The following is a 23,992-nucleotide window of genomic DNA, read 5'->3' as shown; positions in this document are numbered from 1 at the left end:
GCTCATCGGAGAGGCTGCTTGTCCCTCTCCCTCTCCACCTGCTTGTGCTCTCGTTTGCTCTCTCTCAAATAAACAACAACAAAAAAACAACCTTAAAAATAAATGCATAGGCATCCAGTTTATACCACTGCTTACTCTTACTCCAACCTACTTAGAATAAAAGAGTGACTCCTTAGCATCCACTAGATGTAACCTTCAGAAAGACAAGACAAGACATTTTTATCTGCTTTGTTCATTATCAAATATTCCTAGAATTTGGGAGTAGGGACTACCACTGAGTAGCCATGCAATACATTGTTGCTGAATGAATGGGAAATAAATTTGAGGCCCTCTGTGATCTATCTATTCCTCCTTTCCAGCTATATTATCTACTATTCTCTAGCATGGTCCCTCAGTTTGAGCTTGCTTCTCTTCAAACCTAAGAAAACCCTACTCAGTTTGAGCTTTCTTCTCTTCAAACCTAAGAAAACCTTACTCATTCCCTTACTTTTGGAACATTTGTCACCATCTTTATGAAGCCTTCCATCACTCTTCCTGCATCTCATCAGATTTTTTTTTTCTTTTCCTTCCTGCTCCAGATGTACTTTGTATCTACCTGTTATGCTACCTTCTTATAGACAATACTGTTATCCACCAGATTGGCTCTTGCTTCTGAGTTTGTAGAGGATTCCACTGACTTATACTCTTCCTTCACTTGAGTTGGCTGGCACAGCCATGTGCTTAAGTTTAGCCAATAACATACAAGTGAATATGACAAGTCATTCCCATCAGAAGCATTAACTGCCAGTGCTTGACTCCACAAACCATTTTCTGCTTTTCTATATCCTGAGCATTGCCCAAAGACAGAAGGCCACAAGCCCAAATTGGCCTGGGCAGTGAAGTCAATCTTCATGAAGCCAATGAGCATTCAGGGAAATTGTGTAAACAAGGGTTGTTACTGTGTCAAACCATTAAGATTTCGGCTGTGTATATGTTACCACAGTATAACTCAACCTAAACTAATACACACTCATGCAAATAAACAATCATAACACAAAGCAAAAAGAAACTTATATTTCCCCCATCAGACTATAAACTCATACAACAGATGGAAATACCTGATGTTTGTTAAATTACAATAGAGATAAACTCAGTATATTTAGTTTGATGTTTCCTTAACATGAAGTCCTTAAATTAAAAAAAATCTAAGGGTGCTTGGCTGGCTCAGTAGGTACAGCGTAAGACTCTTGATCTCAGGTGTTGTGAGTTTGAGTCCCATGTTGGGTATAGAGATTACTTAAAAATAAATTTTTTGGGATCCCTGAGTGGCACAGTGGTTTAGCGCCTGCCTTTGGCCCAGGGCGCGATCCTGGAGACCCGGGATCGAATCCCATGTCAGGCTCCCTGCATGGAGCCTGCTTCTCCCTCTGCCTATGTCTCTGCCTCTCTGTCTCTCTCTGTGACTATCATAAATAAATAAAATTTAATAAATAAATAAATAAATAAATAAATAAATAAATAAATAAATAAATAAATAAATAAATTTTTTGAAGAATACTTTATTTATTCATTTGAGAGAGAGAGAGAGGGGATCCCTGGGTGGCGCAGCGGTTTGGCGCCTGCCTTTGGCCCAGGGCGCGATCCTGGAGACCCGGGATCAAATCCCACGTCGGGCTCCCGGTGCATGAAGCCTGCTTCTCCCTCTGCCTGTGTCTCTGCGCCTCTCTCTCTCTGTGACTATCATAAATAAATAAAAATTAAAAAAAAAAAGAAAGAAATTGATCCCATTTACAAAAGCATCAAAAAGAATAAAATACTTAAGAATAAATTAAGTAGGTAAAAGATCTCTATACTGAAAACTCTAAGACCCTGATGAAAGAAATTGAAGACAATACAAATAAATACCCTGTGTTCATGGGTTGGAAGAATTAATATTGTTAAAATGTTAATGCCACTAATAGCCATCTACAGATTTAATGCAATCTAGATCAAGATTCCAATAGCATTTTTATAGAAGTACAAAAAAACACTCCTAAAATTTATATGGAACCACAAAAGATCTCAAACAGCCAAAAATATAGTGAGAAAAAAAAAAAAAAAAAAAGCAAGAGGGATCCCTGGGTGGCTCAGCGGTTTAGCGCCTGCCTTTGGCCCAGGGTGCGATCTTGGAGTCCCAGGATCGAGTCCCGCGTCAGGCTCCCAGCGTGGAGCCTGCTTCTCCCTCCTCCTGTGTCTCTGTGCCTCTCTCTCTCTCTCTCTCTCTATGTCTATCATGAATAAATAAATAAATAAATCGTTAAAAAAAAAAAAAGCAAGAGGTATCACAACCCCTGATTTCAAGCCATACTATAAAGAAACATTATGAAAATAAACAGTATGATAATGGCATGATAATGGCATAAAAGTAAATAGACCAAGAGAACATAACTGAGAACCCAGAAAGAAACCTAAGTATATACAGTCAACTAATATTTGACAAAGGAGCCAAGAACACTCAATGGAGAAAAGACAGTCTCTTCAATACATGATGCTGGGATAATTAGGTACTCATACATAAAAGAAAGAAATTGGACCCTTATAACCTATATCACTCACAAAAATTAACTTGAAATAAGTTAAAACTAAAATGTAAGACCTGCAACCATGAAACTCCTAGAAGAAAACATAGGAACAACCTGGACATGGGTCTCAGTAATGATTTTTTGGATAGGATACCTAAGGCAGGGTAGCCCAGGTGGCTCAGCGGTTTAGCACTGCTTTCAGCCCAGGGCGTGATCCTGAAGACCCAGGATGGAGTCCCACGTTGGGCTCCCTGCGTGGAGCCTGCTTCTCCCTCTGCCTGTGTCTCTGCCTCTCTCTGTGTGTCTCTCATGAATAAATAAAAATCTTTAAAAAATAAATAAAAATAAAAAGCTTCTGCATAGCAAAAGAAACCATCAATGAAGTGAAAAGATAACCTATAGCACGGGAAAATATTTGAAACCATAAATTTGGTAAGAGGTTAATATCCAAAAACATATGAAGAACTCCTGCAACTCAACAGCAAAAAACAAAGAACCCAATTAAATAATGGGCAAAAGACTTGAATGGAGATTTCTCTAAAGATACACAACAGGCGGGATCCCTGGGTGGCGCAGCGGTTTGGCGCCTGCCTTTGGCCCAGGGCGCGATCCTGGAGACCCGGGATCGAGTCCCACGTCGGGCTCCCGGTGCATGGAGCCTGCTTCTCCCTCTGCCTGTGTCTCTGCCTCTCTCTCTCTCACTGTGTGCCTATCATAAATAAATAAAAATTAAAAAAATGTTTAAAAAAAAAAAAAGATACACAACAGGCTAACAGGTACATAAAACGATGCTCAACATCACTAGTCATTAGAGAAATGCAAATTAGAACCACAAGATTATCAGCTCATGCCTGTCAGAGTGGCTATCATCAAAAAGACAAATGCTGGGGTGCCTGGGTGGTGCAGTCAGTTAAGGATTGGATTCTTGGGTTTTGGCTCACATCATGATCTCAGGGTGGTAAGACTGAGCCCCATGTCAGGTGCAGAGTCTGCTTAAGACTTTCTCCCTCTCCCTCTGCCCCTCCCCCCTTAATTAAATAAATAAATCTTTTAAAAAAAAGACAAATGCTGGCATGGATATAGAAAAAAAGAAAACCCTTGTGCACTGGTGGGATTGTAAATTGTACAACCACTATGGAACACAGTATGGACAATTATCAAAAAATTAAAAAGAGAACCACCATATGATGCAGCAATTTCACTTTTGGGTATATACCTAAAGTTGACAAAAACACTACCTCAAAAAGATATCTGCATCCTCAAGTTCATAGCAGCATTATGCACAAGAGACGAGACATGGAAACAACTTGAGTGTCAATAAACAAATGGATAAAAAAGCTGTGGTATATATACACAGTGGAATATTATTCAGCCATAAAAAATAATGAAATCTTACCATTTGCAACAACATGGATAAATCTCAAAGGCATTATGCTAGTGAAATAAGTCAGAAAAATGCTATACAGTCTCACACATAGAATCCAAAAGCAAAACAAACAAAACAAAGAAACCCAAACTCATAGAAAAAGAAATCATAGTTATGGTTACCAGAAGTAATGGATAGGGGAAGGGAAAATTGGAGGAAGATAGTCAAAAGGTACAAACTTCTAGTTTTACAGTAAAGAAGTAATGTACAACATGATTACTCTTGCTAGCACTGCCTTATGATATATATAGGAAAGTCATAGAGTGTCAATCCTGGGTTGCCTGGGTGGCTCCATCGTTTAAGCATCTGCCTTCAGCTCAGGTCATGATCCAGGGGGTCCAAAAATCAAGCCCCACAGCAGGACCCCTGATTGGTGGGGAGTTTGCGTCTCTCTCTGCCCCCTCCCCTCTGCTCACGTGCATGCATTCTCTCCTTCCCTCTCTCTAATAAAGAAATACAATCTTTAAAAAAAAATGGAAGTGTAAATCCTAAGAATTCTCATCACAAGGAGAAATTTTTTTCCTTTATTTCTTTTCTTTTTTTGTATTTATAGGAGAAGATGGATGTTAGCTGAATATACTGCACAGCCTTTTTACAATGTGAATAAATCAAACCATCCTGATGCATGTCTTAACTTATACAGTGATGTTTGTCAATTACTTCTCAATAAAACTGGGGGGGGGGATCAAATTTAAAACAACTTTACAGGGGATCCTTGGGGTTGGCTCAGCGGTTTGGCGCTTGCCTTTGGCCCAGGGCGTGATCCTGGAGTCCCAGGATCGAGTCCCATGTCGGGCTCCTTGCATAGAGCCTGCTTCTCCCTCTGCCTGTGTCTCTGCCTCTCTCTCCCTCTCTCTGTGTATCTCATGAATAAATAAATTAATTAAAAATAAATAAATAAAACAACTTTACACCATATTTCAACTCTTCCTGAACAGAGCTTGGTCTCATTTTAAAAACATATGACACGTGCCCACATATTCCTTCTAAACCTTAAAAAAACAAGCCACCTCCTTAACACAAGAGCAGGTTTTTCAAATGTAAAAAATTCTACAAAGCTAAATTGTGACAATAAAGGGCTGTCCCCTAAGTATTTTGTACTTTAGAGATACTCATAAAATCAAATTTCACTTTTGAAAGCAGTGGGGTGATTATTTCATTCACTGCAAAAAGTTTTTTGGTAAGATTAAACAATTTGTGATTTAAAAAACTTTTAGCAAACAAGAGAACAGAACTTCCTTAATTTGATAAAAATCATGAACCAAAACCTTCAGTAAATATTACACTAAATAGAGAAACTTTAGAATCATTTATTTAAAATCAGAAACAAGACAAAGCTGCCTATTATCACTACTATGATTTAACATGATACTAAAGGTAATGGCCAATACTTTAAGAAAAAAATGGTAAGATGTGAGAATCAGAAGGGAAGAGATAAAACTGTCACTGTAGATGATATAATCTACCTACAAACCAACATAATCAGAAATACCACTAGAACTCATGAGAGAGTTTGACAAGGTACAAGATCAACCTATAACACTTCTCTACATCTGTAGCAACCTGCCACAACATTTAACAAAAAATAACTATTCACGATATCAATAAAAACTATAAAGTAGGTAGAAACTATCTTTTTTAAAAAATTTTTTTAAAGATTTTATTTATTTATTTATTCATGAGAGACACACACAGAGAGAGAGAAAGAGAGAGAGAGAGGCAGAGACACAGGCAGACGGAGAAGCAGGTTCCATGCAGGGAGCCTGACGTTGGACTCGATCCCGGGTCTCCAGGATCAGGCCCTGGGTTGAAGGCCCCGCTAAACCGCTGAGCCACCACCCAGGCTGTCCAGGTAGAAACTATCTTGATCAAGAATATTCACAAGCTCTCTGGAGAAAGCTTTGAGTTTTTAATAAAAGGCATAAAAAGGGATCCCTGGGTGGCGCAGCGGTTTGGCGCCTGCCTTTGGCCCAGGGCGCGATCCTGGAGACCCGGGATCGAATCCCACATCGGGCCCCCGGTGCATGGAGCCTGCTTCTCCCTCTGCCTGTGTCTCTGCCTCTCTCTCTCTCTCTCTGTGACTATCATGAATAAATAAATAAAAATCTTTAAAAAAAAAAAAAAAAAAAAAAAAAAAAAAAAAAAAAAAAAAAAAATAAAAGGCATAAAAATACTCGAAAAAATGGAAATGCCATGCCCTTGAATAGATACTACAGATTAGATGCATAGACGAGACATATGCAGTATTTTACATAAAGTGCCAAATGTACACTTTGTAAGAGCACATACATATATACTTTACAATATATTAAACAAAAGGTCAATCTTAGGGAGATAAAGGAAATGACATATAGAGATTGAAAAGAATAAATAAAACAAGAGAAAGGGCTCACACTGACCAAAGATAATGTGACTTTTTGTGGCTGAGTTTATAAAGAAAAGTTTCTGAGAATATGAACAACAGAAATAGGGAACTATTACTGTTCATATCCATAAATTCAGTGAAGTAGTTTTCACTTTTAATAAACTACTACTATGAAATAGACTGAAAAATAGTTTACTCATCTAATCCTCAGAAGGATTACAAATAAATTTGAGGCTAAAGAAAACTTTCCCTCAGTAGCTTTTGATCAGTTAACTATAGGCTAAGCAACTACTAAGTGCCAAGCAAGAGAAAGCGATAAAATAAAGTATGGTGTCAAACCTTTAAGGCACTCCTAACCCTGCTAGGGTTAATAACTCAAATGTGGCCCCACTGAGAAAATCAGACAGTAGGTACTCTAAGTGCCATCTGGTACATAGAATGTGAGCTACATATTTAATTTTCAATTTTCTAGTAGAAACATTAAAAGAACATAGCAACAGGTTAAATTAATTTTAATAGTATTTTATTTAACCCAACACATCCCCATGTATTTCAACACAAAATATAAACAGATTAAGACTGTACATTCTTTTTTCATACTGTCATACTGTCCCTGAAATTGGGTACATATTTTATACTTCCAGAACATCCTAATTCAGACTAGCCACATTTCAAGTGCTCAGTAGCCACATGTGGCTGGCAGCTACTGTGTAGGAAAATGCAGCTCTAAGCACTCAAGAGGATGTAATCACATTTGAGTGAGATGCAAGATAAAAAGGTATCATAGAGGTGAAGGAATGGAGTTTTTGAAGAATACACAGTAGAGTTCTAATGGAAGACAAAGGTTACTTCAAGCAGGCACTAGCACAAAGAAAGCTAATAAAAATAACCTGGGGGATGGGGAACATCCCCCAACCTGCATGTCTAACCATTTTCATCTCTCACATCTCATTTCACGTCGCACTAACATTGGAGGGGAAGGAAAAAGAAAAAGGCTGTAGTTCCTTGACATCATGATAGCTGGCAATTTATCGTTATGCTCCTGACTAGGCTGTCCTTTCTGCCTTGCTCCCCCTTCTATCTCCAACTCTTTCTTAGCTTAGTTAATTCCTACACTAAAGTACTTGACTGAGTTCCCTCTGCAGTCTCAGAACATAGGACCTGGCAACTAGCGAGTATGAAATCTCCGGGCAAACAAACAGCCAAGCAGAATTGTTTGGCTGAGTATTAAGGTTATAGATAGAGTTCAGCAGTTAGAAATAACAAAGCTGGAAAGCTGTATCAAGAACTTCGAATACTAAACCAAAGACTCTAGATTATCCAGTTTTTAGAGTAACACTACAAAAACTAACAAGAGGGAATTAACATCTGTAGAATGCCCACAAGCAAGAGATGGTGTTATACCCTTGTGATTTAAAAAAAAAAAAAAAAAAAAAAGTGAAATGCACAGCATGGTAACTTTAGATAATAATAATAATTTATTTTTGAAAAAAAAAAATAATAATAATTTATTTTTGAAGACTGCTAAGAGAGTAGATCTTAAAATTCTCATCACAAGAAAAAAAATTTGTGACTGTGTGGTGATGAATGTTAATAACTAATTAACTACTTATTGTGATCATTTCACAATCTACAACTACTGAATCATTATATTGTGCACCTGAAACTAATAAACTAGTATGTTATATATGCCAATTATATCTCAATAGTAAAAGAGTGAGATAAAGGGATGCCTGAGTGGCTCAGTGGTTGAGGGTCTGCCTTTGGCTCAGGGTATGATCCCGGAGTTCCGAGATCCAGTCCCACATCGGGCTCCCTGCATGGAGCCTGCTTCTCCCTGCCTCTCTCCCTCTCTGCCTCTCTCATGAATAAATAAATAAAATCTTAAAAAAAAAAAGTGAGATAAAATTTTTTGAGGCACAGATAAGTCAATCAACTTGGTCATGATTAAGTTACTTGTATTTGAAGGCTAGTTTCATTTTTTTTAAAAGATTTATTCATGAGAGACAGAGAGAGAGAGACAGAGACAGAGACAGAGACACAGGCAGAGGGAGAAGCAGGCTCCATGCAGGGAGCCTGACGTGGGACTTCGATCCTGGGTCTCCAGGATCACACCCTGGGCTGATGGCGGCGCTAAACTGCTCAGCCACCCGGGCTGCCCTGAAGGCTAGTTTTAATTCCAACCATGTAACTCCAAATCCCAACTTCTTGTATGTTTGTTGTTGTTGTTCCTTCCTTTTTTGTTTCACATCTTGTCCACTCTGCTTCAGACATGTCTTCCTAATTACTCCCTCAACCAGTCTTAGGCTCCCATCTTTCCCTCCACTTCTAAGCCCAGATGCTATCCATTGAGTCTCCCTTTAAGAAAGCTACCTTAGATTTTAAAAAGAGAGAGATGCTCTCCGTGAAATGACTACAGAGGGGAGAGACCAAGGACACAGGGAGAGAGATGAGAAGACCAGTAAAAAGACCATTAACATTAATAATGGCTAATACGTATCTATTACTTCCTATGTATTAGGCACTGTTTTATTTTTTATTATTTTTTAAAATATTTTATTTATTTATTCATGAGAGAGAGAGAGGGGCAGGTGTGCAGAGACACAGGCAGAGGGAGAAGCAGGCTCCATGCAGGGAGCCCAATGTGGGACTCAATCCTGGGACCCTTGGCCAAAGGCAGGTGCTAAACCGCTGAGCCACCCAAGAACCCCCCCGGGCACTGTTTTAAATGGTTTACCCATACTGTCCCTTCTAATCAGTAATTCAACCAATATTTTGTTGATCACCTGTGATAAATGGAAAGCATGTTCTAGATATCTGTTACATGAGTAAACAAAACAAATATTCCTGTCCCTCTGGGGCTTTCTGTATACTAGAGGAAACTGACAAAACACAATCAACATAAGATATATGTAAATAATACAATAGGTCGGAAATAACAACTGCAATGGAGAAAAGAAAACGAGATCAGGGTTGGGGAGACTGCGAGAGCCATAGGTGATTAAACCACTGAAGTAATATATGTGAAAAGTGGAGGTGAAAAAATCAGCCATGAGGATATCTGGAAGCAAAGTGTTTAAAGGGAAGGGCAATGCAAAGGCCCTGAGGTTGGAGTGTCCCTGGTGTGTTCACAACAGCAAGAAGACTCCTAGGTCTATGGGTGTAGTGGGTACAGAGGGTAGGAGATGAGGACAAAGTGGAAAGGGAAGCCAGAGCACAGAAGGCCTTATCCTTATACACCCCTATGAGGCCATCACTATTACCAATGCATTTTATAGATGAGGTAACCAGGGCACAAAAAAAGTTATTTAATGTCTCTGGTCACAATAAAATGCTAGGTCAGGGGTGCCTGGGTGGCTCAGTCGGTTAGGCGTCTGCCTTTGGCTCAGACTATGATCTCCGGATCCTGGGATCGAGCCCCATGTCAGGCTCCCTGCTCAGCAAGGAAGTCTATTTCTCCCTCTCCATCTGCCTCTCCCCCTGCTTGTGCCTCTCTCAAATAAATAAAATCTTTAAAAAATAAAATGCTAGATCAGATTATAAATCCAAAGAGTTACTATTACAGTGATTTGAAAACATCCACCCAACATCTTTGACACACTTCCCATTACAAGGTAAGGTCCATGTTCCTTCTGTTGAATCTGAGTGCTTCTGACAGATTTAATGAAGAGAAAATGACGGAAGTGATACTATGTGCCTTCTGAGGCTAGATCATAAAAGACAGGCAGCTTCTGTCTTTTCTGAAAGGCTGAATCACCTCAGAAGTCTGATTACAGTGAGGCCTCCATGCTGGAGGAGCCGTTGTAGACATTCCCTGCCAAGAGTCCCAGCTGAGCCCAGCCTTCTGCCAAGGTGACAGAAATGTGCATGAAGAAGCAATCTAGGATGTGGATCTCCCAGCCCAGCTGTTCAAATCCCCCAGCCTTTTAAGATCTTCCAAACTGAAGTTCCATATAGAAGAGTTAAGCCACCCCTGTCTGAATATCTTACACACAACCTGTGAATATAATAATAAAACAGCTGTTGTTTTACAGTACCAAACTGTAGAGTTCCAGTTGTTCCATAGTAATAATAAAAACCACTATACAATAAGCAGGGAATAAAGGTTAAGAACCTGAACGGGGGCACGTGGGTGGCTCAGTAGGTTAAGCGTCTGCCTTCAGCTCAGGTCATGATCTCAGAGTCCTGGGATGGAGCCCTGCTTCAGGCTCCCTGCTTAGCAGGCAGTCTGTTTGCCCCTCTGCCACCCCTCCCCCACTCGTGCTCTCACTCTCAAATAAAATCTTAAAAAAAAAAAAAAAGGAACCTGAACTAATAGAAATGGAAAAAAAAAAAAAAAACCTGGAATACATTACCATGGTATGTGATGTGGAAGGTTCTTTATCATTAAGTATCTTTAACGTCTAGATGGCAACCTTCTTTTAAGAGAAGAAAACAAGCTCCTTTAGTCCATTCTGCTAATAGAGCTATTATATGCCTATGGATACCAAGGAGGGCCTAGGAATAGGTTAGCAAAGGAAGGAAGACAAGGAAAGGTGGAGACAGTATGTGAACAGAATGCCATCAACAACAAAAGCTGATTGCCTTGGTTTAAATTATTCTTCTGGATAAAGAATGGCAATTCTCAGAGCAGAAGGCTGAGTTAGGGAATGGTTCTAGGTAGACTCCTCTCCAGGATTCTCATGCTAGAATCTGCTATTGTAGTCAATGAAGTCATAAAGATACTGCATAAAGAATGGGGTTAATATGAAATTCTAGAATAAAAACCTTCAGGCTCAGCTTATTCAAGTATTATACTAAATTCTACCAATACACATTTTCATGTAAAACATCCATAATACAAACTCTCTAATACTGAATATTCACCCAAATGCAACTGCCTATTAGCAACAAATAAAAACAAAACACCACCTGCTCTGTTCAAGTTTCAATTCTGAGCACCAAGATTCCACGTAACACACTTACACAATGCCTTATCTAATCTACACAAGATTCCACAAGACTGGGGACACCTGGGTGGCTCAGCAGTTGGGCATCTGCCTTTGGCTCAGGGCGTGACCCGGGGTACTGAGATCAAGTCCCACACTGAGTGAAGCCTGCTTCTCCCTCTGCCTCTCTCTTTCTGCCTCTCTCTCTCTCTCTCTCTCTCTCTCTGACTCTCATAAATAAATAAAATCTTAAAAGAAAAAAAGATTACACAAGACTAACCATGGCTGAGCAGCTCAGATGGCTAGAATACAATGCTGAAGAACTCTACCTCGAAGGAAAAAAAAAAAAATCCTTGCTTCCAGTGCCAACTTCCACCCTTCTAATTATTCTACATGCAGGTGCAAATGGGTCAACACAAACTCCTGAGGACTACTTGCAGACCAACTCCAAACACATTCTTTAAATTCTTGTATAAGACAACATTAAAGCTGAGATATTCCCAGGGAAGAGATTTGTTCTCTCCTTCAGGTTTAATTTGAAAGTTTAAAATGGAGGGGAGGGATCCCTGGGTGGCGCAGCAGTTTGGCGCCTGCCTTTGGCCCAGGGCGTGATCCTGGAGACCCGGGATCGATTCCCACGTCGGGCTCCCTGGTGCATGGAGTCTGCTTCTCCCTCTGCCTGTGTCTCTGCCTCTCTCTCTCTCTCTCTCTCTCTCTCTCTCTCTGTGACTATCATAAATAAAAAATTTAAAAAAAAAATAAAATAAATAAAATAAAATGGAGGGGAGAGGGATCCCTGGGTGGCTCAGCGGTTTAGCGCCTGCCTTCACCCCAGGGTGTGATCCTGGGGTCCCGGGATCAAGTTCCGCACCTGGCTTCCTGCAGGGAGCCTGCTTCTCCCTCTGCCTGTGTCTCTGCCTGTGTGTGTGTGTGTGTGTGTGTGTGTGTGTGTGTGTGTGTGTCTCATGAATAAATAAAATCTTTTAAAAAAATAAATAAAATAAAGTGGAGGGGAGATGGGGCACCTGGCTGGCATGTGACTGTGGCTCTTGATCCCAGGGTAGTGAGTTCAAGCCCCACAATGGGGGTAGAGTTTACTTAAAAAAAATGTATCGGGGGGGATCCCTGGGTGGCGCAGCGGTTTAGTGCCTGCCTTTGGCCCAGGGCGCGAACCTGGAGACCTGGGATCGAATCCCACGTCGGGCTTTCGGTGCATGGAGCCTGCTTCTCCCTCTGCCTATGTCTCTGCCTCTTTCTCTATCTCTGTGTGACTATCATAAATAAATAAAAAATAAATAAATTAAAAAAAAATGTATCGGGGCGCCTCGGTAGCTTAGTCAGTTGAGCATCGGATTCTTGGTTTTGGCTCATGTCATGATCTCCCAGTCATGGGATGGAGCCTGAGTTGGGATCCGTGTTCAGGGTGGAGTCTCCTTGCGATTCTCTCTCTCCCTCTCCCCCTACCCAGAGTACCCCCTACACTCTCTCTCAAATAAATAAATAAATCTTAATATATATATGCATATATACATCTATTATGTAAAGGGGGGGGCACCTGGGTGGCTCCGTCAGTTGAGTGTCCAACTCCTGGTTTGGGCTCAGGTCATGAACTCAGGGTAGTGGGATCAAGCTCTGCATTGGGCTCCATGCTCACCACAGGGGCTGCTTATCCCTCTCCCTCTGCTCCTCCCCCTGCTTGCAAACACACACAAACACATTCTCTATTTCAATCTCTTAAAAAATATTTTAAAATATATAAAAATAAAATAAAATGGAAGTGAGACAAGAGTTTTCCTTTTTTTTTTCCTTCTCCCAGCCCTCTCCCCATGGCCCCTAACACTGAGAAAAGCATTTTACGCTTTAGTCCTCCCAGTGGTGATCAGAAAGGGCTGCATTCCCTGACTTACTTCCAGGTTGAAAAGAAATTCCAGGGATAAAATTTGGCTATATCCTAGAATTCAGAGCAATTCTCTTTTAAATTAAAAATAACAAAAAAAAATAATAATAAAAAATAAAAAATAAAAATAACAGGTACCATTACTTTAAACCATAGATCTCTTACAAGTAATTACAATGTAAAATAATCATGTACTACATATGTAATCAAAGAGAATATTATACTCATTACAAATTCCCACTTTTACCTAGCTTACATACAGAAAAAAACAAAAACAATCCTCAAATTGAAGTCTATAAGATCTTTTCTCAAAACATTTTGACTTCATAGAATATATGTATTCTCAGATCAACTTTTTATTTATTTTTTATTTTTTTTTTATGATAGAGAGAGAGAGAGAGAGAGAGAGAGAGAGAGAGGCAGAGACATAGGCAGAGGGAGAAGCAGGCTCCATACACCGGGAGCCCGACGTGGGATTCAATCCCAGAGGATCGCGCCCTGGGCTAAAGGCAGGCGCCAAACCGCTGCGCCACCCAGGGATCCCTCAAATCAACTTTTTTAAAAAGTCCCAAATAGGGCAGCTTGGGTGGCTCCGCGGTTTAGCGCCACCTTCAGCCCAGGGTGTGATCACGGGGACCTGGTATTGAGTCCCACGTCAGGCTCCCTGCATGGAGCCTGCTTCTCCCTCTGCCTGTGTCTCTGCCTCTCTCTGTCTCTGTCTCTATGAATAAATAAAATGTTAAAAAAAAAAGGCCCAAACAACTTTATTCAATAGAGAGTTGTGCTTAAAAGTTAAAAGGCAAAAAAAAAAAAAAAAAAGTTAAAAGGCAGATTAAATGAAATTATATATTTTTAAAAGATTTTATTTATTTATTTGACAAAGAGTCAGCGAGCACAAGCAGGGGAGGGGAAGAGGGAGAAGCAGGCTCCCCGCTGAGCAGGGAGCCTGATGTGGGACTCGATCCCAGGATCATGAACTGAGCCGAAGGCATATGCTTAACCAACTGCGCCACCCAGGTGCCCCCAAATCATTATATTTTAAATGAAATATTATATAAAGTAATTAATACTGTTGCCTGATATACAGTATATGATCAGCAAATAGTAACTTTTTACACTCCATAACTACACTTTCTTACAAAGAACCAACTTTAAAAACTCATGGAACTTTTTTTTTAAGATTTTTTTTATTTATTCATGAGAGACACAAAGAGAGAGGCAGAGGGAGAAGCAGGCTCTATGCAGGAAGCCCGACGCGGGACTCAATCCCGGGACCCCGGGATCATGCCCTGAGCCAAAGGCAGGTGCTCAACCACTAAGCCACCCTGGCATCCCGAAATTCATGGAACTTAATTTTTATTTAATCTGTTAGAAATCTCTTCTATAGTCACAATACAATCTGAAGGAATATAGTTTAGTTGGCAAGCTTTCACTGAATACGAATGCAGTGATTAAAATGTCGTTTATGGACCTGCTGCATTAACAACACCTGGGAACTTGTTACAAGTGCTAACTGTAGGGCAACCCGGGTGGCTCAGCGGTTTAGCGCCCCCACCCCCTTCAGCCCAGAGTGTGATCCTGGAGACCTTGGATCAAGTCCCGCATGGGGCTCTCTGCATGAAGCCTGCTTCTCCCTCTGCCTGTCTCTCTCTCTCTCTTTCTGTGTGTGTGTGTGTGTGTGTGTGTGTGTGTGTGTCTCTCATGAATAAATAAAATCTTAAAAAAAATGCTAACTGTAGAATCAAGGTCTGGGGGGTAGGGCCCATCAATCAGCTTTAACAAGCCCTCCAGGTGATACTGGTGTCTGCTCCAGTTTGACAGTTTGAGAGGCTAGTTTCATAGAACTCAGGGTGCTTTGTTCTGCAGGGATTGAGAAGTCCTAAAAGCAGGTGCAATATGGTTCCTAGGTATATCCTCTAGGGCACCTAGCACAGTGTCATATACAAAGTAAGCACTCAAACTTGAATAGGTTATAATAGTCTCATATAACCTATAGCTGACTAAACAAAAACACCACAGAGATAAATTCTTTTGTTTTTGTTTTTTTTTTTTAAGATTTTATTTATTCATGAGAGACACCTAGAGAAAGAGGCAGAGACACAGGCAGAGGGAGAAGTAGGCTCGACGCAGGGAGCCTGATGTGGGACTCGATCCTGGGTCTCTAGGACCACACCCTGGGCCAAAGGCAGGCGCTCCACTGCTGAGCCACCCTGGCATCCTGAGATTCTGATGGCTTGTCTGCATTAACAGTAAGTAAGTACATGATGCACACACACCAGGAGCTGTTAAATAATTGGCAAAGCTCCAGGGCTTCTCATACTTTGGCAAATAACTCAGGCTTACAAGGTGTCATATGCTTTAAAATATAGGTGAAAAATACATTTTTAATTTTACCAGTGTCCAAACAGGATTTGACCATGGCTCTAATCAAGTCAACTGCAGAACATTAAAATATAAACTTTTCTGTTGCCTTCAAAAATGCATCTTATTTCACATATTAGTTAACTATAATACATGGACGCAAGATAGGTTCCAATTTGGACACAGTGTTAAAAAAGTAGACAACCGGGGGCAGCGCCGGTGGCCCAGCGGTTTAGCACCGGGGTGTGATCCTGGAGACCCGACATCGAGTCCCACGTCGGGCTCCCTGTACGGAGCCTGTTTCTCCCTCTGCCTGTCCCTCTTTCTCTATCTCTTTCTCTGCCATGAATAAATAAGTAAATCTTTAAAAAAAAAAAAAAAAAAAAGTAGACAACTGGGATGCCTGAATGGCCCAGTCGGTTAAGGGTCTGCCTTCTGCTTAGTTCATGATCCTGGGGTCCTGAGATTGAGCCCCCCATCAGGCTCCCTCCCTCAGGGATAGCCTACTTCTCCCTCTCCCTCTGCTCTCTCATGCATGTTCTCTCTCAAATAAATAAAATATATATATTTTTTTAAGTAGACAACTGAAGAAATTTGAAAACTGACTGGGTATTTGATATTAAGGAATGATAAAGGGATTATGATACAATTTTCATAAAAACAGCTTTTATCTCTTCTAAAAGCTTAAGAGATGAAATGATATGATGTACAGAATTTGCTTCTTGAAATGAAGACTCACCACTGAGCTGCTGAGTACATGGAGGACTAACTATATACCAGGGTTTCTCAACTCTGGCACTATTGACATTTTTGGCTAGATATTTTTTTTTGTTGGGGGAGGAAGGGGTGTCCTGTGTATTGTAAAATGTTTAGCAGCATTCTAAACTAAGCAGAATTTAGTCAGTAAACTCTTCAGTTGTAACAATCAAAAATGCTTCTAGACATCGTCAAATGTCCACTGGGGGGGGGGGGGGGGGGGGGGGGACAAAATTGTTCCTGGCTGAGAACCACTGATAAAGGTAGTAAATCCTCCTTGTTTGTTTGTTTGAAATTTTCCATAACAAAACACTTAAGTTTTATTTTAATTATACTCTGTTTTGATACAACTACATCTCTCTAGTTGAGTAATTAGTACATAAGGTTTTTGGGTTTTGGGGTGTTTTTTTTTTTTTTAGATTATTTGAAAGTGTGTGCTTGAGCAAGGGGGAGGGGCAGAAGGAGAAGCAGATTCCCCACAGCAGGAAGCCTGGCATGGGACTGGATCCCAGGACCGTGAAATCTTGACCTGAAGCAAAGGCAGACACTTAACCGACTGAGCCACCCAGGCACACCAGTATGTAAGCTTTTGAGGAACAGCTTGCTACACAAAAAAAAGCAGAGGGGAATGAACCGGAGATCTGGAGCCTAATAGAGGTGCTGCTACTAAATAGTGTTGTCACAAGCAGCTCCCGTCACCTGAGCCTCAGTAGGCTCGGATTATTTGATTAGTCCTTTTGAGTTTTAAATGATTTTTTTTTGAGTTTTAAAATGATTTAATAACAGTACTACCCTTTTAAGAAAAATGATTTTACTTCTATACTTGGGGGGCGGGGACTTTCAAGCAGACTCCATGCTGAGGACCTAGCCCTATAACCCTGAGATCATGACCTCAGCCAAAACCAAAAGTCAGTATGAGCCACCCAGGTGCCCCAAACAGTATTATCTTTTTTTTTTTTCAAAGACTTTATTTATTTATTCATAGAGATGCAGAGAGAGAGAGAGAGAGAGAGAGAGAGGCAGAGACACAGGCAGAGGGAGAAGCAGGCTCCATGCAGAGTGCCCGACGTGGGACCCGATCCAGGGTCTCCAGGATCACGCCCTGGGCTGCAGGCGGCATTAAACCGCTGCGCCACCGGGCTGCCCACAATATTATCTTTTATATACCCATCAGCTAAAGGTGGATATTCACATCTGTAAACCAAACAAAAGAAAAACAATAGTAGTGTACTAGGATGAAAGCAATATTCTTGTTGCAAATTACCTGCCTCTTATTATTCTTGATCTATAAGCAACATTCCTATCACAATTATATGCAATTATTTAAATTTTAAAAATACTGTATCTCTCATGAATAAATAAAATCTTAAAAAGGCGGGGGGGCGGGGGGGGGGGCGGGTGGCTCACTGGTTTGGCACCGCCTTTGGTCCAGAGCCTGATCCTGGGCACCCGGGATCGAGTCCCCAGTCGGGCTCCCTGCATGGAGCCTGCTTCTCCCTCTGCCTGTGTCTCTGCCTCTCTTTCTCTGTCTCTCATGAATAAATAAAATCTTAAAAAAAAATTTTTTAATGAATTTTAAAAATAATTTTTGTTCTTTTCTAGAAAGATAATTTGAGAGAGACACACACAGAGAGAGGCGGGAGAACCAGACTCCATGCTGAGCATGGAGCCCCATGTGGAGCTCGATCCCAGGACCCTGAGATCATGACCTGAGCTGAAGGCAGATGCTTAACGAAATGAGGCACCCAGGCACCCCTGCAATTATTTAAAATTTATTTATTTTTAAGAGATTTATTTATTCATGAGAGAGACACACACACACACAGAGATAGACAGGCAGAGACACAGGCAGAGGGAGAAGCAGGCTCCACGCAGGGAGCCCCGAGGGACTCAACCCCGGGACTCTAGGATCATGCCCTGGGCGGAAGGCAGGCACCAAACCACTAAGCCACCCAGGGATCCCCTTATTTAAAATTTAAATAAGATTCCCAGGAGTGGCATCTGGGTGGCTCAGTCTGGTAAGTGTCTGACTCCAGATCTCAATTTAAGCCTTGATCTCAGGGACATGAGTTCAAGTTCCACACTGGGCTCAAAAAAATAATAAATAAATAAGATTCCCAGGATAAGCAAAATGGAAAGTCTTTTTACAAAATGAAAGGCAAAGCTTCTAGTCATAACAGCCAAAACATCCATCAATGGTGGATGGATGAAAAATTGTTGTACATTAACTGGGTAATGTATGGAAGTGCTGAATCACTATACTGTATACCTGAAATTAATATAACACTGTATGTGAACTGGAATTAACACTGAAACTTTGGGGCAGCCCAAGTGGCTCAGTGGTTTAGCGCTGCCTTCGGCCCAGGGCATGATCCTGGAGACCCAAGATCACATCCCACTTCGGGCTCCCTGCATGGAGCTGCTTCTCCCTCTGCCTGTGTCTCTGCCTCTCTCTCTCTTTCTCTCTGTGTCTCTCATGAATAAATAAATAAAATCTTTAAAAATAATAAAATAAAAAATTTTTTAAAAACTAAAACTTAAAAAAAATTTGTACATCCGAACAATGAACTACCACTCAGCAATAAAAAGACATGAACTACTGATACACAAATGTGAATAGAGATTCTATTTATATAACATCCTAGAAAAGATAAAACTATAGGGGCAGATAATAGATCAGTGGTTGCCAAGGGCTGCGGGAAGAAAGGGGAATAACTGTAAAGGGCCACAAGTTAAGCACCTTTCTGGGCAATGAAAATGTTCTATATCTTGACTGTGATGGTAGTTACATAACTATACATTTGTCACAATTCATCAAACCTTACACTTAAAAAGAGTAAATGTCCTATGTCAATAAACCTTTGACCAAAGAGCTGCTCCGGAAACTGAGAGCTTCCAATTCATTCTTGTATCCTCCCCAACTGGCAGGAAGTCTAATACTCAGCAGTTCAGCAATGGCAGGTGAATAACACGGCAAACAGGAGATGTGTAACACTGACACAAGGGCACCACACTGTCAAAAACACACTACTACTTCTGAACATTCTAACACAACTTAAAAAATGGAACAGGGCATGGTGAATTAATGCAATGACATGTTACAAATCTGATTTTAACATTGTCAAAAATTCAAATTTAAACACATTCCACAAGAATAAAGGCACACTCCATATCCTACATTGTTTTTAAAAAATAAAGTTAGTAGCTTCTAACAACACATAAAAAGATTAAAACATAATTCAAAGGATGCCTGGGTTGAGCTCAGTGGTTGAGCATATCTCAGGGAGTGATCCCGGGGTCCTGGGATCGAGTACCGCATCGGGTTCCCCACAGGGAGCCTGCTACTCCCTCTCTGTGTCTCTGCCCCTCTCTGCCCAGACTGAGCCACCCAGTCGCCACTTCTGGGAGAGAGATTCATGAGAGACACAGAGAGAGATTCATTAGACACAGAGAGAGAGAGGGGCAGAGACACAGACAGAGGGAGAAGCAGGCTCCATGCGGGGATCACGCCCTGGGCTGAAGGCAGCACTAAACCGCTGAGCCACCTGGGCTGCCCAAAAATCTTTAAAAAAATAAAAAATAAAATAATAAAACATAATTCAACAAATTTACCAGAGAACAAAGTAAAAACACTCATTAGTGTAAATCCTTCAGTATCACAAATCTGACTGGTTTGGCTTCAGTTCATTTAAAGATTTTATTTAGTTATGTATTTGAGAGAGACAGAGAGACAAAGACAGAGACAGAGCATGAGCAGTGGAGAGGACAAGAGGAGAGGACCAGAGGGAGAAGCAGACTCCCTGCTGAGCAGGGAGCCCAACTTGGGGCTCTATCCCAAGACCCTGAGATCATGACCTGAGCTGAAGGCAGATGCTTAACCGACTGAGTTGCTCAGGAGCCCCTGGCTTTAGTTCATTTAGAAAATATGGAGCAGGCAGTCCCATGTCAGGCTCCCTGCATGGAGCCTGCTTTCTCCCTCTGCCTGTGTCTGTGCCTCTCTCTCTTGTCCCTCATGAATAAATATTTTTTTAAATAAATAAAATCTTAAAAAAAAAGAAAAAGAAATAAAGAAAAAAGAAAATATGGAGCTCCTGCTCTCGGGTCAATGTAAGATTTTGCTTCACTGGGTGAAAGTCAGAGACCAAAACTAGTAACTCGTTTTGGGTTTTTTTGTGTTTTGTTTTGTTTTTTGCTTACTCCATTCTACAGGGTAATCAAGGAGTAGGAAAATGAAGTCAGAAACAGGTTCTTCAAAAGGTCTCTAAGAAAATGAATTCCCTGACTCACTTAGTCTATGACATTCTATTATTCACTTTTTATGGAACTTTCTAATCCATCTCAGGTGAAGGAACATATGCCATTGTATTACTTAACAATGTTAAAAAGAGCACTAAATACTATATATTAATACACTACATGAATGCTTTAGACCAAAGTTCACATAAACAGATTAAATCGCCTGATAGTTATCCAGCACACAAGTAGCATTTTGAAGATTAAAATGAAGGCATTTGATACCAAGAGGCCACTATGTCTCTCTGGACGTTGTCGAAAGCATGGAAACAGGCAGAGCAAGAAAGCTTTTCCTAAGTGATGGCATTTTCTTGCCAGGAATTACCTCATAACATGTATAATGAAAGGCCAGTGAAGTTTCTTCACAAGCTATTCGCTAGATGTTTTACAGAAGATAACTCCCGGCTAGAATGGAGCGGTTCTGAACCCTGTGCTAGAGAAGAGTTCAGAAAGCACTCTCGGGCAGAGTCAACATTCGTCCAAAGGAATTTCCACTACAAGTTGTCACTCCCTAAAAATGCCGTTCCTGGCCTTTTCAAAAGGTCTACGTGAACAGAATCAAAGGTTCCTTTTAGAGAGTCCCAGGATGTGAGCGCTGGAAGGGACCAAAGGCTGGCCCCGGCCACCCTGGCCTGGGGAAGGAGGGAAGCCACTACGGCCGGGGCGGGTGTCCCTGAGCCGGGCACCGCGGGGCCGCGCAGCTTTACTACACACCTGCCCTTCAAACGCTCCCCACAGATGCGGGGATGCGGTCTGTACTGTCTCCACAAACTTCTCTGCTTTAGAGCGTTGCAGTTTCCTTCCAAAGGGCCCTCGGAGATCCCTCAGGGGCCACTCGGTCGTAGGGACTGTCACTCAGCTCAGTTCCAGACCGCTTCAGACACCCGGGTGGGTGTACAGGGCAGTCCGCCTGACCCAGTCGGTTCCTGCGCATCAGCCCCACGGCGCTGGCTCCGACCCGACAGGCCCTTAGAGCCGCCTGCCCGACCCAACAGCAGGCCCTGCCTACCCGCGGCTCCACGCGCCAACAACCGACACACGCGCGGGCGAGGCCGGGCGAGGCCCCGCGCGCCCCCCACGACCCCGACCGCCAGGCCCGGGAACCGGGAACCGGGAACGCCCGCGCCGCCCCGCTGGTGCCCACCGTCCGCCCGCGGCTGCCAGCGCGCCCCGGCCCTGCGACCCCGAGCTCGGCGGGCACGGCCGGCGCGGGCACTTACGTTCTCAGTGTCTCTTTCATTCACCGTTGGCAGCGGGGTCCTAGTGGACATTTTACTTCACTTCACTTCTGCACAATGCGAGGGTGAAACAAAACAGCACGGCCTTGGGGGGGCCGCGACCGCGTCCTCGAGTGCCCTGCGGTTCCGGAGCGGCGCCGCCGACGGCGGCTCCCCTCCCCCACGGCCGTCTAGATCCCGGGCCGGGCCCGGGCCGTCCCTCGGCGGGTCCCGGGGCTCATGCTCCCCCGGCCCCGGCGGCCGCGCCGAGGAGCCCCGCGGGCGGCGGGGGCCGGGCCGGCGGTGGCGGCGGGCGGCGGGTCGGCCCGCCGGCGTGCCCGCGCCTCAGGGCGCCCCTCGGGCCGGGACCCCCTCGCCTCCTCCTCCGCCCTCGCCCGTCGCACCGCCGAATTCAGCGCCGGGGCCTCCACACAGCGCCGCCGGCTGCCCCTGAAGTGGAGGAGGAGGATGTGGACAAGGTGCGGTGCAAGACAGGCTGCCGCGGGCTGCGGGCGCCGACCATGGAGGGGGCTGCGGAGGCGGCGCCTGCGCCCGGCTGCTCTGCTCCCTCCGGTTCGCTTGGCCGCCTCAGCCTCCACCCGGTGGCCGCCGCCGCCGCCGCTCCCGGTACCTCAGAGCCTCACGGACCCAAGATGGCCGCCCCTCGGCTTCCTCTGCTGCCTCCGGCTGCCGGAAGTGACGGCACCGCCTCCCGGAGGTCGCCCAATCAGCGCGGCCGGAGGAAGCCAGCCCGGCTGCTGTTGCTAGGGGCGACTCGGTCCTGGCCGGGATGGAGGAGGCGGCGCCCTGAGCGCGGAAGGGGTGGTGGGTCGCCGTGGGTCGCCGTGGGTCGCCGTGGGTCGCGGTGGGCGCTGCCGGCGCCCCGGGAGGAGTCGGCGCTCGGCCCTGGGCGGTGGCCTGGAGCGCGACCGCTGGGGTGGCCTTTATGGGGTTGGTGGGACGCCTGCTGTGTGCCGAGGCTGCGGGGCCGCCGCCGCGGTTGTAGTAGGGCCGGGGCTGCGGGGAGGGGCCTCTCGATTCAGTCACCCTCGCTGCCTCCCGCTCCGGGAACCCTCGAGGAGCTCGCGGGCGGGAGGGAGACGGACCCGCACTCTGCCCGATGCCACCGGAAGGAAGAGGGCTTGCTGTCCGGGCGGGGCACGGGGTTGGAGAGGGAGCGGGCGAAGCCCTTCGGGCCCCCGGGGACCAGGTCCTGAGTGCCCGCCTGTGGCTGCCGAAGCGCGGGGAGCACCCCTGGGTCCCAGCCGGGGGCGAGCTCAGCGGCGCTTGCAGCCGGGACCATCGGAAATGCTCGGGCTGTGCCCGGGGTCCTGCGCAGACCCCGGCCGCGGAGCCTGGCGTCCAGGCCTCGGGGTTCTCAGGATGGAGAGCGGAGCTGGCTCAAGTGACACCGACTGTTGAGCGTCCACCTCGTGGATACGTTACATTTGTTGCCTCATCTGAGCCTCAGGGCAACCCTGTATATTTTCTTTTTCTTTTTCTTTTTCTTTTTTTTTTTTTTTTTTGTAAGTGTGCCCTATGCCAAAATGTGGGGCTGGAACTCCCGAGATCAAGAGTCGCATGCTCTACGGACTGAGCCAGGCAGGTGCCCCTCAGCATAACCCTATAAAGATGCGCAGACACACCTGCCAGCAGATTACAGTGACTTGGCCGAAGTAGCCAATTGGTTAGCTGCAGAGCTGGGATTTGAATCCATGTCCTAAAACGTCCCTAACAGAAAAGTTCTTGTAGTGGGTATCCCTTTTCTTTCTTTTCTTTCTTCCTTTTTCCGTCCCCCAGCATGTGAACTGTCTTGCGATGTCTGGGACATTTCCTGCCCTGTGACACATATATGTCTTTAAACACCAGAATCATACCCAGAGAGGACAGATGCTTCTACCATAAAAACACACGAGGACTAAGATGCATTTGGGGCTTCCATCTCACTCTCTCAGGCAAGTGTTCCTTGGGCCAAGGCAGCCTTGTTTAAAATGTTATTCTCTATCTCCCTCTTTGGCCAGGGAGATATGATTATATTCTCATTAGTTAAATGTGTGCCTCATTCACTTCATCTGAAATGTGGGTGAGCATAGGACTGTGGGAGCCCCAGTAGGGCTTTTGGCCCGATTTGGCTCAGGAAGCTTCCTGGGAAAGATGTTTATGCTGAGTTTGAAACTGTGAGTAGAGTTAACCAGGGGAGGATGAGTGG

At 43.8% G+C, this 23,992-nt stretch overlaps 1 protein-coding gene across 12 annotated transcripts in view; it reads right to left on the bottom strand.

The window, feature by feature from the left end:
• Positions 1 to 22,448, bottom strand: part of MARK3 (microtubule affinity regulating kinase 3) — a 121,712-nt gene extending 99,264 nt beyond the window's left edge. For 5 of the 12 annotated variants that reach the window (XM_025444052.3, XM_025444054.3, XM_025444053.3 and 2 more), the window contains exon 1: positions 21,787 to 22,445. In XM_025444052.3, the coding sequence (XP_025299837.1) occupies positions 21,787 to 21,837 (51 nt within the window). In that variant the 5' untranslated portion in view covers positions 21,838 to 22,445. Of the gene's footprint in view, positions 1 to 21,786 lie in introns of all 12 variants that reach the window. The other 7 variants (XM_035719570.2, XM_035719571.2, XM_025444059.3 and 4 more) reach the window with 3 other exon arrangements.
• Between the last annotated feature and the right edge of the window lie 1,544 nt (positions 22,449 to 23,992).

Source organism: Canis lupus, chromosome 8 (assembly GCF_003254725.2).
Source record: "Canis lupus dingo isolate Sandy chromosome 8, ASM325472v2, whole genome shotgun sequence".
NCBI lineage: Eukaryota > Metazoa > Chordata > Mammalia > Carnivora > Canidae > Canis > Canis lupus.
Note: the sequence above shows the minus strand (reverse complement) of the source record. Positions and strands in the feature narration are given on the sequence as shown.